Source organism: Anthonomus grandis, chromosome 3 (assembly GCF_022605725.1).
Source record: "Anthonomus grandis grandis chromosome 3, icAntGran1.3, whole genome shotgun sequence".
In the NCBI taxonomy this organism is placed as follows: Eukaryota; Metazoa; Arthropoda; class Insecta; order Coleoptera; family Curculionidae; genus Anthonomus; species Anthonomus grandis.
The window spans coordinates 3,921,781-3,938,586 of record NC_065548.1 but is presented as its reverse complement, the minus strand read 5'-3'; the positions used below and the strand labels follow the sequence as shown (position 1 = coordinate 3,938,586).

Below are 16,806 nucleotides of genomic sequence, written 5' to 3'. Positions count from 1 at the left end.
TTTTCGATTTCCTTTTTTTAAAAACTCTTAAAATTTCATCTGGCGACAATCACTTTGTTAGACCACTTTCAATACTAAGAGTGGTTAGTGCTAAAGAACTAAATTGATCCTGACCTATCGTTGACCTAAACCAATTTTTAATTCTTCTCATTGTTGAGAAAAAGCGTTCGCAGGACGCTGAAGAAATTGGCAAAACTAATGCTATTTGCATTTGGAAAAGTCTCTTTTCTTAATACATCTTTAATATCAGAAATGGTATAGTTGTGGCTCTGGCTTTAATTAATGCAATTTCCAATAACGGTCATTTCAGCTTTTAATAGCTTCTTATCGATTAAAAAGGTATCTCCATACAATTTAATGAATTCCAAACTACGATCAAAATCCATCTGCAAAAAATTGAAGACAAATTTAGCTAATTTCTGACTTTCGGAAGAAAATCTTATTTTTAGATGATTTATTATATTGTCGAGAGACCTATAATAAATTGAAATCAGCCAAAACTTTTGTGCCTCATTTTTTATCAAAGGTGAATTTAAGAACGTTTCTTCGTGTACTGCGGAAGTGGAAGCTTCAACCACATATTCTTTAAGACTTATACTTTCTGTTTTTTTACGTTTTGAACAATTTTTTTGGGGGGGGGGCTTATTTCATTTTAAAGGGGGCTAAGCCCCCCCTAACTCCGCCCATAAAGATTGAAGATTCAATGAAGATTAATAGGAATTCTAAATCACACTGCTTGTTAACTGCATAAAAAACTTGTTGCTGTGTAATGGTTAGATAATTTGCTGACCCTAGTAACAAAAGAACTGCATCATTAATTTGTTCACTTTCAAATTCTTCACAAACTATAGGTAAAGGAATATTACTCTCAAAAGCAATATACTTCAGAAACTTATTATGCTGGACTTGTTCAATGATTTGTGTAAGGTGGTGATTTGATACATAGGACTAATATTTAAGCTGAGGACAAACCAGATTAGAATAAAGAAGCTTTATGGAATTTATATCACCTTTCAATGAAGGCTAATATATTTATTTGTAGAGACTTGGACGCAGCTGACATAACATGAAAGGAAAAATTGATCTGTGAGATCTAATGTAAAACCTAGAGCCTTCACATTAGTGACAACCTCCAAAGGGGTACCTTCAATAGAATAAATATAACCCAGAGGATTAACACTTTGACTATAAATCATTGAATGGAAAGAGTAAAACGGAGACTCCCCTTGGAACACCAGACATAACTGAGATCTCAGTAAAGCTGCAATTACATACAGCCAGCCTCACAATCTGCTTACTAAGTGGCGTTCAAGCTAATTTTACGAGGAACCACTAAAGACAAACTGAGATATTTTATTTAACTAGAGAGCATGATTCACATGATCAAAAGCTTTTGAGAAGTCCATATTCATTGTGTGTACTTGACTATCTTTTTCAAAAATCTGTGTAACAAAATTGAAGACGTTTAGCTCACTGAACCTTCTTGCTATAAAGTCATTGTCGGTTACTTAATTCAATGGTAAAAAAAATGAGCAAGATAATCTATATAAGCTTTTTAAACAGCTTAGAAAAAACACTGAGGATATGTATGTATGTATGATTTTATATATTGGTCCATAATTTTCAACCAATACACTAAAAAACGCTGCCTATTTTCAGTGGCGGCTCGTGGGTCAATCTTCAGGGGGGTCATTTTGGTTTGAAAACTTATAGTTTACTCTAATAGAAAAAAAACAAATCAAACTTGATTTTTTAAAGTATTTGAAAGATCTTTTAGCATTTATATTTTAGATAAAAAATACAGACTTAGATAAAACTCAATAATATTTACCGAGATATTTACCCTATTAAGCGGGTAAAAATAACTTTAAATGCTTAAATCGTTTTCCGAAAATTAACTTTGCCTTTTTATTAGAGTAAATATTTTAAATAAAAGATAAAAAATTAATTATAAAAAATTAAAAAATTAATGATAATATTAAATAAAAAATAAATAAATAGAGATCGGCCGAAAAAGGACGAAAATGCGTATAAATTTACAAAATATATTTTTATCGGTTTATGTTGACTCGCCGCTTTTTGCAGGATAAGATTAAGTTGATGGGCATAGCAGTGAATAAAGTGTGCATTTGGGTATATTTCTTTAATTTTTGTTTGTACTCCTCCCAGTTTACCGCTCATGACTGATGCACCATCGTAACTTTGGGCAATTAATTTTTCAGGTGCTTGATTAATTTTTGATAATTGAAGTTCTTCCAATATTACATTAGTTAAATGTTGTGCTGTGGCACCTGGAGGGTTCACAAATTTCCAAAATCCTTCATGTACAATATCAGTTAATACATATCGCAATATGACAATCATCTGCGTTTTATTGAAGCTGTCTGTGGTCTCATCTACTTGAATTGCCACAAAATTTGTCTGGCCAATCTCCTTAATTATATGAGTATGTACAATGGCTAACATTGATTCTAAAGTATCGTTCTGAATTATTTTTGATGTTCCTTTAAATACTGTACTTTTTTCAATATGTTCTTTAAACATTAAATCCAGTTCAGAAACAAAATCGATAAGGCCCAGAAAAATTCCAGGATTATTGGAGCTGATACTTTCGTCATGAACGCGCAATGCAATTTCGAAAACTCCGCAAAATTTTACACAGCCGATTGAATGAATTTATTGAATGAATTTATATGAGTAGTGGAAGAAGCAAGCTTTGTAATTTTCACTTTTAAATGCTTAATGTCAATTACTCCATTTTTCGCCCATACAGCGTCATTCGAAAACAGTAAACACGGGTAGCAAAAAAATGCATTTCTCACACTGCAGCCAGAAATCCAATCACACAAATTGTACATTGATTCTTTAAAATATTTTTGAATATCTTTACCCCTATCCTTTGTTGTTTGTTTTAAATTCATATTTGGTTTTGGTCGACCACTTTCCTTTTTCTCAAGCCGTCATAATTATTTAAATTAAAATCTGCTGGAACATCATAACTTAATGTTCCAGCATATTTCGTGCGGGTGGCAAACAGTAACTATCTAAAACAAAACTGAAAACATTCATCCAGTCGGGCCGTCGACTACGTTAGCGATATAGGACTGAAAGGTGACTCTCACTCCCGCTCACGAAATGCTTATCTGCCTTCTTTGTTCTATTTTACATGCATTTCTTCATAAGCCGTTAGAACTGTATAGGGACAATTTAAAATACGGCCCAGCCATGGGCTTGTGATGCGCGCGAGGCGCGACGTTAATAATATATTTATTTGTTTTGCCAATGCAGACTGCTTAGAGAATTTTATAATTCACAATGAAGTTTTAGATAAAAGATATTTATAATAAAATTGGTATTTTTATGAGATTATTTAAGGGGGGTCATTGACCAATTGACCCTAAGAAGGAGCCGCCACTGCCTATTTTATTGCTTACAAGGACGGCCTGAAAAAAGTTACTATCGCGAAGCTGTGGTCAAAATTTCAGCTAAATCGTAGTATTATTTTGAGCAGTATTTGGTACTATTACTGCTTACTAAAAGAAAACTACGTTGACAACTAAATCTCCACTTTTCTTCTCCGTAAAATACACTAAACCCTTAAATTATTAATGCACTTATCCAAAACATCTCGTTGCACATTAGGAAACTCGGGATTCAACTTGAGCACCTCCGTAGCGGTATCAATCGCCTCCGGATACCGTTTGCACTTCATCAAACAATACGCCAACTTGAATCCAACGTTGGCGTTCGATTTCTGTCCGACATTCCAGGCCTGCTGGTAATTATTGGCCGCCTCTTTAAATCGATGCTCCTTCTCGCCAATATAACCGAGATACTCGAACGCTTTGACACAGGCCTTATTGTGTTGCACCACTTTGCTAATTAGTTCGTTGGCCGACTCCAGTTTGTTGGACTGTATATACTGGTCGGCCAATAGTAGCCAGCAACGTTCCAGATACTCGGCGTCCTCGAAGTTCCAAGGGTTTTTCACCACCCGTTTCAGTTGGTTTTTCGCTCTCTGTTGTTGTTTGAGTAGGGTGTAAGCAGTGGCCATGCCCAAAATGGCCCCGAGGTGTTCTTTGGTGCCATTTTGGGAGGCTATGGACACGAAATCTTCTAAGGCACGTTCTATGTTGTATTTTTCTTTGGTGGCGAGCATTCGGAAGTCGGTTAGGAGGCGAGCTTTTAGTGGATCTTCACTGTTCGTTTCTAGACGCTGTTTCAGTTCTTTTATAAGTCTTTCGGCTAAAACAAATAAAAAAAAGACATTAAAAGCACAACCTGTGCGCAGTCTACATAATTAACCAAAAAAACTCCGTATACAGGGTGTTCGGAAATTACGCGTCAGGATTTCGGTGGGCGATTCTACATGAAAAATTAATGCAACAAACTTATATACAATTTTTTCGAAAACTTAAAATTAAGGAAGATACAGGATGTATACACTTAGGTATAGTGTTTCTTTGTATTCACCCTATTAATTTGACGCTAGTCGTCAATGACAAAAGGCTTAAACTGTCCTTCACCTTAGGAAAATTACTTAGAACTTTTTTGTTTTAATCTTTTCATAAATTTGGATGTCAAATTAGTAAAATATCTTTTAAAAAGGTGCTCTTATACTGCTATAGGTTAATTCTTCTTTGTAAGAATAATACTTCTCTTCACCAAAAAAAAATTATTTCTTAACTCCTTGGACGTATTTCGAAAAACGCTGAAATAGGTGTCTAATCATTTTAATTGATCAATTTGTACCGAAATTTTCAAAAGTGTACCTTTCTTATTTTTTGAGTTATGTCCATCTTGGTAAGGCTCTTATAAAAAAATCACCTCTTCACCTAAAAAAAATTTATTTCTCAACTCCTTGGACGTATTTCCAAAAACGCTGAAATAGGTGTCTAATCATTTTAATTGATCAATTTGTACCGAAATTTTCAAAAGTGTAACTTTCTTATTTTTTTAGTTATGTACACTTTGATCAGGCTCTTATAAAAAAAATCACCTCTTCACCCAAAAATATTTATTTCTTAACTCCTTGGACGTATTTCGAAAAACGCTGAAATAGGTGTCTAATCATTTTAATTGATCAATTTGTACCGAAATTTTCAAAAGTGTAACTTTCTTATTTTTTGAGTTATGTCCATCTTGGTAAGGCTCTTATAAAAAAAATCACCTCTTCACCCAAAAATATTTATTTCTCAACTCCTTGGACGTATTTCGAAAAACGCTGAAATAGGTGTCTAATCATTTTAATTGATCAATTTGTACCGAAATTTTCAAAAGTGTAACTTTCTTATTTTTTGAGTTATGTCCATCTTGGTAAGGCTCTTATAAAAAAATCACCTCTTCACCTAAAAAAAATTTATTTCTCAACTCCTTGGACGTATTTCCAAAAACGCTGAAATAGGTGTCTAATCATTTTAATTGATCAATTTGTACCGAAATTTTCAAAAGTGTAACTTTCTTATTTTTTTAGTTATGTACACTTTGATCAGGCTCTTATAAAAAAAATCACCTCTTCACCCAAAAATATTTATTTCTTAACTCCTTGGACGTATTTCGAAAAACGCTGAAATAGGTGTCTAATCATTTTAATTGATCAATTTGTACCGAAATTTTCAAAAGTGTACCTTTCTTATTTTTTGAGTTATGTCCATCTTGGTAAGGCTCTTATAAAAAAATCACCTCTTCACCTAAAAAAAATTTATTTCTCAACTCCTTGGACGTATTTCCAAAAACGCTGAAATAGGTGTCTAATCATTTTAATTGATCAATTTGTACCGAAATTTTCAAAAGTGTAACTTTCTTATTTTTTTAGTTATGTACACTTTGATCAGGCTCTTATAAAAAAAATCACCTCTTCACCCAAAAATATTTATTTCTTAACTCCTTGGACGTATTTCGAAAAACGCTGAAATAGGTGTCTAATCATTTTAATTGATCAATTTGTACCGAAATTTTCAAAAGTGTAACTTTCTTATTTTTTGAGTTATGTCCATCTTGGTAAGGCTCTTATAAAAAAAATCACCTCTTCACCCAAAAATATTTATTTCTCAACTCCTTGGACGTATTTCGAAAAACGCTGAAATAGGTGTCTAATCATTTTAATTGATCAATTTGTACCGAAATTTTCAAAAGTGTAACTTTCTTATTTTTTGAGTTATGTCCATCTTGGTAAGGCTCTTATAAAAAAATCACCTCTTCACCTAAAAAAAATTTATTTCTCAACTCCTTGGACGTATTTCCAAAAACGCTGAAATAGGTGTCTAATCATTTTAATTGATCAATTTGTACCGAAATTTTCAAAAGTGTAACTTTCTTATTTTTTTAGTTATGTACACTTTGATCAGGCTCTTATAAAAAAAATCACCTCTTCACCCAAAAATATTTATTTCTTAACTCCTTGGACGTATTTCGAAAAACGCTGAAATAGGTGTCTAATCATTTTAATTGATCAATTTGTACCGAAATTTTCAAAAGTGTACCTTTCTTATTTTTTGAGTTATGTCCATCTTGGTAAGGCTCTTATAAAAAAATCACCTCTTCACCTAAAAAAAATTTATTTCTCAACTCCTTGGACGTATTTCCAAAAACGCTGAAATAGGTGTCTAATCATTTTAATTGATCAATTTGTACCGAAATTTTCAAAAGTGTAACTTTCTTATTTTTTTAGTTATGTACACTTTGATCAGGCTCTTATAAAAAAAATCACCTCTTCACCCAAAAATATTTATTTCTTAACTCCTTGGACGTATTTCGAAAAACGCTGAAATAGGTGTCTAATCATTTTAATTGATCAATTTGTACCGAAATTTTCAAAAGTGTACCTTTCTTATTTTTTGAGTTATGTCCATCTTGGTAAGGCTCTTATAAAAAAATCACCTCTTCACCTAAAAAAAATTTATTTCTCAACTCCTTGGACGTATTTCCAAAAACGCTGAAATAGGTGTCTAATCATTTTAATTGATCAATTTGTACCGAAATTTTCAAAAGTGTAACTTTCTTATTTTTTTAGTTATGTACACTTTGATCAGGCTCTTATAAAAAAAATCACCTCTTCACCCAAAAATATTTATTTCTTAACTCCTTGGACGTATTTCGAAAAACGCTGAAATAGGTGTCTAATCATTTTAATTGATCAATTTGTACCGAAATTTTCAAAAGTGTAATTTTCTTATTTTTTGAGTTATGTCCATCTTGGTAAGGCTCTTATAAAAAAATCACCTCTTCACCCAAAAATATTTATTTCTTAACTCCTTGGACGTATTTCGAAAAACGCTGAAATAGGTGTCTAATCATTTTAATTGATCAATTTGTACCGAAATTTTCAAAAGTGTACCTTTCTTATTTTTTGAGTTATGTCCATCTTGGTAAGGCTCTTATAAAAAAATCACCTCTTCACCTAAAAAAAATTTATTTCTCAACTCCTTGGACGTATTTCCAAAAACGCTGAAATAGGTGTCTAATCATTTTAATTGATCAATTTGTACCGAAATTTTCAAAAGTGTAACTTTCTTATTTTTTTAGTTATGTACACTTTGATCAGGCTCTTATAAAAAAAATCACCTCTTCACCCAAAAATATTTATTTCTTAACTCCTTGGACGTATTTCGAAAAACGCTGAAATAGGTGTCTAATCATTTTAATTGATCAATTTGTACCGAAATTTTCAAAAGTGTAATTTTCTTATTTTTTGAGTTATGTCCATCTTGGTAAGGCTCTTATAAAAAAATCACCTCTTCACCCAAAAATATTTATTTCTTAACTCCTTGGACGTATTTCGAAAAACGCTGAAATAGGTGTCTAATCATTTTAATTGATCAATTTGTACCGAAATTTTCAAAAGTGTACCTTTCTTATTTTTTGAGTTATGTCCATCTTGGTAAGGCTCTTATAAAAAAATCACCTCTTCACCTAAAAAAAATTTATTTCTCAACTCCTTGGACGTATTTCCAAAAACGCTGAAATAGGTGTCTAATCATTTTAATTGATCAATTTGTACCGAAATTTTCAAAAGTGTAACTTTCTTATTTTTTTAGTTATGTACACTTTGATCAGGCTCTTATAAAAAAAATCACCTCTTCACCCAAAAATATTTATTTCTTAACTCCTTGGACGTATTTCGAAAAACGCTGAAATAGGTGTCTAATCATTTTAATTGATCAATTTGTACCGAAATTTTCAAAAGTGTAATTTTCTTATTTTTTGAGTTATGTCCATCTTGGTAAGGCTCTTATAAAAAAATCACCTCTTCACCCAAAAATATTTATTTCTCAACTCCTTGGACGTATTTCCAAAAACGCTGAAATAGGTGTCTAATCATTTTAATTGATCAATTTGTACCGAAATTTTCAAAAGTGTAACTTTCTTATTTTTTTTAGTTATGTACACTTTGATCAGGCTCTTATAAAAAAAATCACCTCTTCACCCAAAAATATTTATTTCTTAACTCCTTGGACGTATTTCGAAAAACGCTGAAATAGGTGTCTAATCATTTTAATTGATCAATTTGTACCGAAATTTTCAAAAGTGTACCTTTCTTATTTTTTGAGTTATGTCCATCTTGGTAAGGCTCTTATAAAAAAATCACCTCTTCACCTAAAAAAAATTTATTTCTCAACTCCTTGGACGTATTTCCAAAAACGCTGAAATAGGTGTCTAATCATTTTAATTGATCAATTTGTACCGAAATTTTCAAAAGTGTAACTTTCTTATTTTTTTAGTTATGTACACTTTGATCAGGCTCTTATAAAAAAAATCACCTCTTCACCCAAAAATATTTATTTCTTAACTCCTTGGACGTATTTCGAAAAACGCTGAAATAGGTGTCTAATCATTTTAATTGATCAATTTGTACCGAAATTTTCAAAAGTGTAACTTTCTTATTTTTTTAGTTATGTACACTTTGATCAGGCTCTTATAAAAAAAATCACCTCTTCACCCAAAAATATTTATTTCTTAACTCCTTGGACGTATTTCGAAAAACGCTGAAATAGGTGTCTAATCATTTTAATTGATCAATTTGTACCGAAATTTTCAAAAGTGTAACTTTCTTATTTTTTAAGTTATGTCCATCTTGGTAAGGCTCTTATAAAAATCACCTCTTCACCTAAAAAAAATTTATTTCTCAACTCCTTGGACGTATTTCCAAAAACGCTGAAATAGGTGTCTAATCATTTTAATTGATCAATTTGTACCGAAATTTTCAAAGGTGTAACTTTCTTATTTTTTGAGTTATGTCCATCTTGGTAAGGCTCTTATAAAAAAATCACCTCTTCACCTAAAAAAAATTTATTTCTCAACTCCTTGGACGTATTTCCAAAAACGCTGAAATAGGTGTCTAATCATTTTAATTGATCAATTTGTACCGAAATTTTCAAAAGTGTAATTTTCTTATTTTTTGAGTTATGTCCATCTTGGTAAGGCTCTTATAAAAAAATCACCTCTTCACCCAAAAATATTTATTTCTCAACTCCTTGGACGTATTTCCAAAAACGCTGAAATAGGTGTCTAATCATTTTAATTGATCAATTTGTACCGAAATTTTCAAAAGTGTAACTTTCTTATTTTTTGAGTTATGTCCATCTTGGTAAGGCTCTTATAAAAAAATCACCTCTTCACCTAAAAAAAATTTATTTCTCAACTCCTTGGACGTATTTCGAAAAACGCTGAAATAGGTGTCTAATCATTTTAATTGAGCGATTTGTACCGAAATTTTCAAAAGTGTAACTTTCTTATTTTTTGAGTTATGTCCATCTTGGTAAGGCTCTTATAAAAAAAATCACCTCTTCACCCAAAAATATTTATTTCTCAACTCCTTGGACGTATTTCGAAAAACGCTGAAATAGGTGTCTAATCATTTTAATTGATCAATTTGTACGCAAATTTTCAAAAGTGTAACGTTCTTATTTTTTGAGTTATGTACATTTTGATAAGGCTCGTATAAAAAAATCACCTCTTCACCTTGGATTGGATATTATCGACGAAAAACAGTGATTTTTCAAAAGAATTTCTTACTGGGCAAATGTTTGGGGTGGGTGGGGGGTTAAGGGTTGTGTTGATAAAAAACAATGTTTTTGCATCAAATATATATTCAATATTTAATTTAATAACAATAGAAACATTTTTAATTAGCCTCAAAAACTATAAATTTCTAAAATTTGGACTACCGGAATTTGAAATATTGCCTAATTTATGAGAGGCGACTTAGTTTGTTTCTTACAGGCACTCCTATAATCGAAAATCAAATAATTTGACTTTTTTTAGAACAATTTTTAAAATTTATTTACGAAAAGCGGAAAATTTTCAAATAGTCTTAAAAATTAAAAATGTTAGTATAGTATATTGTACACAATTTAAGGACGTTTATAAAATGCGTTCAATGGAATGAGATGTAATGGTAATAAAAAATAGCACAACTACTATATTTTTCTTTATCACTTAATGTTCCTAAAAAGCATTTTTTTAGGAAATTATTTTCTGCAAAAAAAACGTTTTTCATTAACCCTACCCTTGCCCCCCCACCCACCCCGCAATTAAACCAGTAAGAAATTATTTTCAAAAATCGTTCTTTTCCCAAAATAATACGCATAAAGAACAGCTGGTTTTTTCGTTAATATCTAATCTATTAACATAGTTTGTTTATTTAAATTTGATATAATTATATATATCATAATTATTTAATACAAAAACGGTGCTATTAGATTGGATATTATGGACGAAAAACGGTGATTTTTCAAAAAAATTTCTTTGTGTTGATTAAAAACAATAGTTTTGCAAAAAATATACCGAATATTCAATATAATAATAGCATTATGAGATTGGATAATATGGACGAAAAACAGTGATTTTTCAGAAGGATTTCATCCAATAATCGAGTTTAAAAACCGGTTCTGTAAATCCCATGTCAATTTTTTAAATGCCGATATTTTCCCCCTTTTGTAAGCAGAATACCTTGACCATATACGGTTGATAATTATACCAAAAACCAAAAATTTACTGAAAAATCGTTAAATAAATATAAATGTAACGATAATATATATATGATGTGTTGCTTGGGTTGTTAACTTTTTTTATTAGTATAGGTTTAGTTTTAGATGTTAGTGTTTTCCCTTACAAACAATTCATAACTTTTGGTTTTGTTCCTATATTTAAGTGGCCTTTATACTCTTTATAATTGTTGTGTATCTGTTGTAGCATTGACGCTAAATAAATCCTTGTTAATATTATGTCTCATTTTTCGATGAAAAAGAGATTAAATGAAAACCTTACAAATAATTCCTTCGTAATTAAAAAAAAATCATTTTCATTTCAATCAAACATTTTAAGAAAAAATATCTTACAAAATCCTTATCATGTTAAAGCTTCAGCTTTAGATTTAAAAAAATGCCTATCGTAGAAGAAATTTAGGAAAATTCTTATTAAAACAAACGATTTAATTGTAAGGAATAACATACAAACAAAAAAAAAAGAAACAAATTAAAATAACGTAAACACTTCACTGGACTTTTTCTATGCACCACTCTACCCTACTTAAACATCAAACTATTATAAACACACTATAACACGGAATACCCATACTCGAAACAACACCGTGTTGCCGCATCATACACTCCCTTTATATAAAGTTATTAAAAACACACTAATAATACCGTGAAAAATAATTGGATTACCGAAGAATGCGGTTCTATTGGCAACGCATTCGTTAAATTCAGCTTTGAGAGTAAAATAATTCTCGCCGAATCCTTAAACCGGGGTTCGAGCCGATTTGAAATACTTGAAATACTCGAAATATCCCCGGCACCTTCGCCAAATTTATTAGAAATATTTCAAATTATATTGTATACGTAGGTATGTTTTTACGGTGCGTACTTTCAGTAGGCGGCTAATAAGAAACTTGTTTGGAATGTGGCACTGCGATATTATTTATAAATTAGGTGTAATGTGTTTGAGTGTTAAAGGCGGAATTTGGGTATGATTTATAGACTCCTGATCCTATTGTTTATCCATTAATGTACCCCCGGTTTAAATATATTTTTTTAGGGTTTAGACGTTTTAAACTTTAATTTAAGAAAGAAATAATAATATATTAAAAGAATTGCCCGGGAAAGAAAATACTGGATAGGCAATAAAGGTAATCTTTTAATTCTTTCAGGCAGTTGAATTAATTTTGAGAAATTTCGCTTTTGAGAAATAAAATAGGGTTTATTCACGTTTTACTCGAAAACCTTAAGATTATATGAGTAGAGTATAGATACCAAAACTATAGATTTTTTTATCCCCTAAATAATTTTATTTCTCAACTCCTTGGACGTATTTCGAAAAACGCTGAAATAGGTGTCTAATCATTTTAATTGATCAATTTGTACCCAAATTTTCAAAAGTGTAACTTTCTTATTTTTTGAGTTATGTCCATCTTGGTAAGGCTCTTATAAAAAAAATCACCTCTTCACCCAAAAATATTTATTTCTCAACTCCTTGGACGTATTTCCAAAAACGCTGAAATAGGTGTCTAATCATTTTAATTGATCAATTTGTACCGAAATTTTCAAAAGTGTAACTTTCTTATTTTTTGAGTTATGTCCATCTTGGTAAGGCTCTTATAAAAAAATCACCTTTTTACCAAAAAAAAATTATTTCTCAACTCCTTGGACGTATTTCGAAAAACGCTGAAATAGGTGTCTAATCATTTTAATTGATCAATTTGTACCGAAATTTTCAAAAGTGTAACTTTCTTATTTTTTTAGTTATGTACACTTTGATCAGGCTCTTATAAAAAAATCACCTCTTCACATAAAAAAATTTATTTCTCAACTCCTTGGACGTATTTCGAAAAACGCTGAAATAGGTGTCTAATCATTTTAATTGATTAATTTGTACCGAAATTTTCAAAAGTGTAACTTTCTTATTTTTTGAGTTATGTCCATCTTGGTAAGGCTCTTATAAAAAAAATCACCTCTTCACATAAAAATATTTATTTCTCAACTCCTTGGACGTATTTCAAAAAACGCTGAAATAGGTGTCTAATCATTTTAATTGATCAATTTGTACCGAAATTTTCAAAAGTGTAACTTTCTTATTTTTTTAGTTATGTACACTTTGATCAGGCTCTTATAAAAAAATCACCTCTTCACATAAAAAAATTTATTTCTCAACTCCTTTGACGTATTTCGAAAAACGCTGAAATAGGTGTCTAATCATTTTAATTGATCAATTTGTACCGAAATTTTCAAAAGTGTAACTTTCTTATTTTTTTAGTTATGTACACTTTGATCAGGCTCTTATAAAAAAATCACCTCTTCACATAAAAAAATTTATTTCTCAACTCCTTGGACGTATTTCGAAAAACGCTGAAATAGGTGTCTAATCATTTTAATTGATTAATTTGTACCGAAATTTTCAAAAGTGTAACTTTCTTATTTTTTGAGTTATGTCCATCTTGGTAAGGCTCTTATAAAAAAAATCACCTCTTCACATAAAAATATTTATTTCTCAACTCCTTGGACGTATTTCAAAAAACGCTGAAATAGGTGTCTAATCATTTTAATTGATCAATTTGTACCGAAATTTTCAAAAGTGTAACTTTCTTATTTTTTTAGTTATGTACACTTTGATCAGGCTCTTATAAAAAAATCACCTCTTCACATAAAAAAATTTATTTCTCAACTCCTTTGACGTATTTCGAAAAACGCTGAAATAGGTGTCTAATCATTTTAATTGATCAATTTGTACCGAAATTTTCAAAAGTGTAACTTTCTTATTTTTTGAGTTATGTCCATCTTGGTAAGGCTCTTATAAAAAAAATCACCTCTTCACATAAAAATATTTATTTCTCAACTCCTTGGACGTATTTCAAAAAACGCTGAAATAGGTGTCTAATCATTTTAATTGATCAATTTGTACCGAAATTTTCAAAAGTGTAACTTTCTTATTTTTTGAGTTATGTCCATCTTGGTAAGGCTCTTATAAAAAAAATCACCTCTTCACATAAAAATATTTATTTCTCAACTCCTTGGACGTATTTCAAAAAACGCTGAAATAGGTGTCTAATCATTTTAATTGATCAATTTGTACCGAAATTTTCAAAAGTGTAACTTTCTTATTTTTTTAGTTATGTACACTTTGATCAGGCTCTTATAAAAAAATCACCTCTTCACATAAAAAAATTTATTTCTCAACTCCTTTGACGTATTTCGAAAAACGCTGAAATAGGTGTCTAATCATTTTAATTGATCAATTTGTACCGAAATTTTCAAAAGTGTAACTTTCTTATTTTTTTAGTTATGTACACTTTGATCAGGCTCTTATAAAAAAATCACCTCTTCACATAAAAAAATTTATTTCTCAACTCCTTGGACGTATTTCGAAAAACGCTGAAATAGGTGTCTAATCATTTTAATTGATTAATTTGTACCGAAATTTTCAAAAGTGTAACTTTCTTATTTTTTGAGTTATGTCCATCTTGGTAAGGCTCTTATAAAAAAAATCACCTCTTCACATAAAAATATTTATTTCTCAACTCCTTGGACGTATTTCAAAAAACGCTGAAATAGGTGTCTAATCATTTTAATTGATCAATTTGTACCGAAATTTTCAAAAGTGTAACTTTCTTATTTTTTTAGTTATGTACACTTTGATCAGGCTCTTATAAAAAAATCACCTCTTCACATAAAAAAATTTATTTCTCAACTCCTTTGACGTATTTCGAAAAACGCTGAAATAGGTGTCTAATCATTTTAATTGATCAATTTGTACCGAAATTTTCAAAAGTGTAACTTTCTTATTTTTTGAGTTATGTCCATCTTGGTAAGGCTCTTATAAAAAAAATCACCTCTTCACATAAAAATATTTATTTCTCAACTCCTTGGACGTATTTCAAAAAACGCTGAAATAGGTGTCTAATCATTTTAATTGATCAATTTGTACCGAAATTTTCAAAAGTGTAACTTTCTTATTTTTTGAGTTATGTCCATCTTGGTAAGGCTCTTATAAAAAAAATCACCTCTTCACATAAAAATATTTATTTCTCAACTCCTTGGACGTATTTCAAAAAACGCTGAAATAGGTGTCTAATCATTTTAATTGATCAATTTGTACCGAAATTTTCAAAAGTGTAACTTTCTTATTTTTTTAGTTATGTACACTTTGATCAGGCTCTTATAAAAAAATCACCTCTTCACATAAAAAAATTTATTTCTCAACTCCTTTGACGTATTTCGAAAAACGCTGAAATAGGTGTCTAATCATTTTAATTGATCAATTTGTACCGAAATTTTCAAAAGTGTAACTTTCTTATTTTTTTAGTTATGTACACTTTGATCAGGCTCTTATAAAAAAATCACCTCTTCACATAAAAAAATTTATTTCTCAACTCCTTGGACGTATTTCGAAAAACGCTGAAATAGGTGTCTAATCATTTTAATTGATTAATTTGTACCGAAATTTTCAAAAGTGTAACTTTCTTATTTTTTGAGTTATGTCCATCTTGGTAAGGCTCTTATAAAAAAAATCACCTCTTCACATAAAAATATTTATTTCTCAACTCCTTGGACGTATTTCAAAAAACGCTGAAATAGGTGTCTAATCATTTTAATTGATCAATTTGTACCGAAATTTTCAAAAGTGTAACTTTCTTATTTTTTTAGTTATGTACACTTTGATCAGGCTCTTATAAAAAAATCACCTCTTCACATAAAAAAATTTATTTCTCAACTCCTTTGACGTATTTCGAAAAACGCTGAAATAGGTGTCTAATCATTTTAATTGATCAATTTGTACCGAAATTTTCAAAAGTGTAACTTTCTTATTTTTTGAGTTATGTCCATCTTGGTAAGGCTCTTATAAAAAAAATCACCTCTTCACATAAAAATATTTATTTCTCAACTCCTTGGACGTATTTCAAAAAACGCTGAAATAGGTGTCTAATCATTTTAATTGATCAATTTGTACCGAAATTTTCAAAAGTGTAACTTTTTTATTTTTTTTGTTATGTACTTTTTGATCAGGCTCTTATAAAAAAATCACCTCTTCACCCAAAAATATTTATTTCTCAACTCCTTGGACGTATTTCGAAAAACGCTGAAATAAGTGTCTAATCATTTTAATTGATCAATTTGTACCGAATTTTCAAAAGTGTAACTTTCTTATTTTTTTAGTTATGTACACTTTGATCAGGCTCTTATAAAAAAAATCACCTCTTCACCCAAAAATATTTATTTCTCAACTCCTTGGACGTATTTCGAAAAACGCTGAAATAGGTGTCTAATCATTTTAATTGAGCTAATTATTTCACAATTGTCAATAATCTGTTGTCTCAGCTCTTCAAGTTATTTACAGGAACCCCAAAAGAAAAAATCCATAGCGTTTGGATCTGGCGATCTGGGAGGCCATTGCACAAACCCACCGCGTCCAATACATCTTTCAGGGTTACATTTTGATATAAATGTTCTCTCACTGCTCCAAGGGGTGGAGCACCGTCTTTTGTAACAGCCACATTTCACGCCTTATTTGAAGAGGAATATCATCTAGTAGATTGGGTAACTCATTTCTTAAAAAGTTTAAGTAGAAAAAATTTGGTCCTATTAAATGATCGTCCTATTAAATACCGGCCCACACATTGAGGGAAAATTTATTATGAAAGTTTTTGTCGCACCAATAATGTTCATTTATTAAACCATCATGTCCAAAGCTGGATTCATGGGTGAAGAGAATAAAACGTGTAAAATTTTGATTACGATTATGAAGGTGAGCCACTGGATCTTCAGGGTTCAAAGCTTGAACCTTTTGATAATGAAAGGGATGTAGGAGTTG

General features: G+C 30.4%; 1 protein-coding gene across 2 annotated transcripts in view; it reads right to left on the bottom strand.

Annotated features, from left to right (window-relative positions):
• Positions 1-3,549: 3,549 nt before the first annotated feature.
• The window catches only part of LOC126733863 (tetratricopeptide repeat protein 21B-like), a 32,759-nt gene continuing 19,502 nt past the window's right edge, over positions 3,550-16,806 (bottom strand). For both annotated transcript variants that reach the window (XM_050437284.1, XM_050437285.1), the window contains one exon: positions 3,550-4,245. In XM_050437284.1, the coding sequence (XP_050293241.1) occupies positions 3,590-4,245 (656 nt within the window). In that variant the 3' untranslated portion in view covers positions 3,550-3,589. The remainder of the gene's footprint in view (positions 4,246-16,806) is intronic.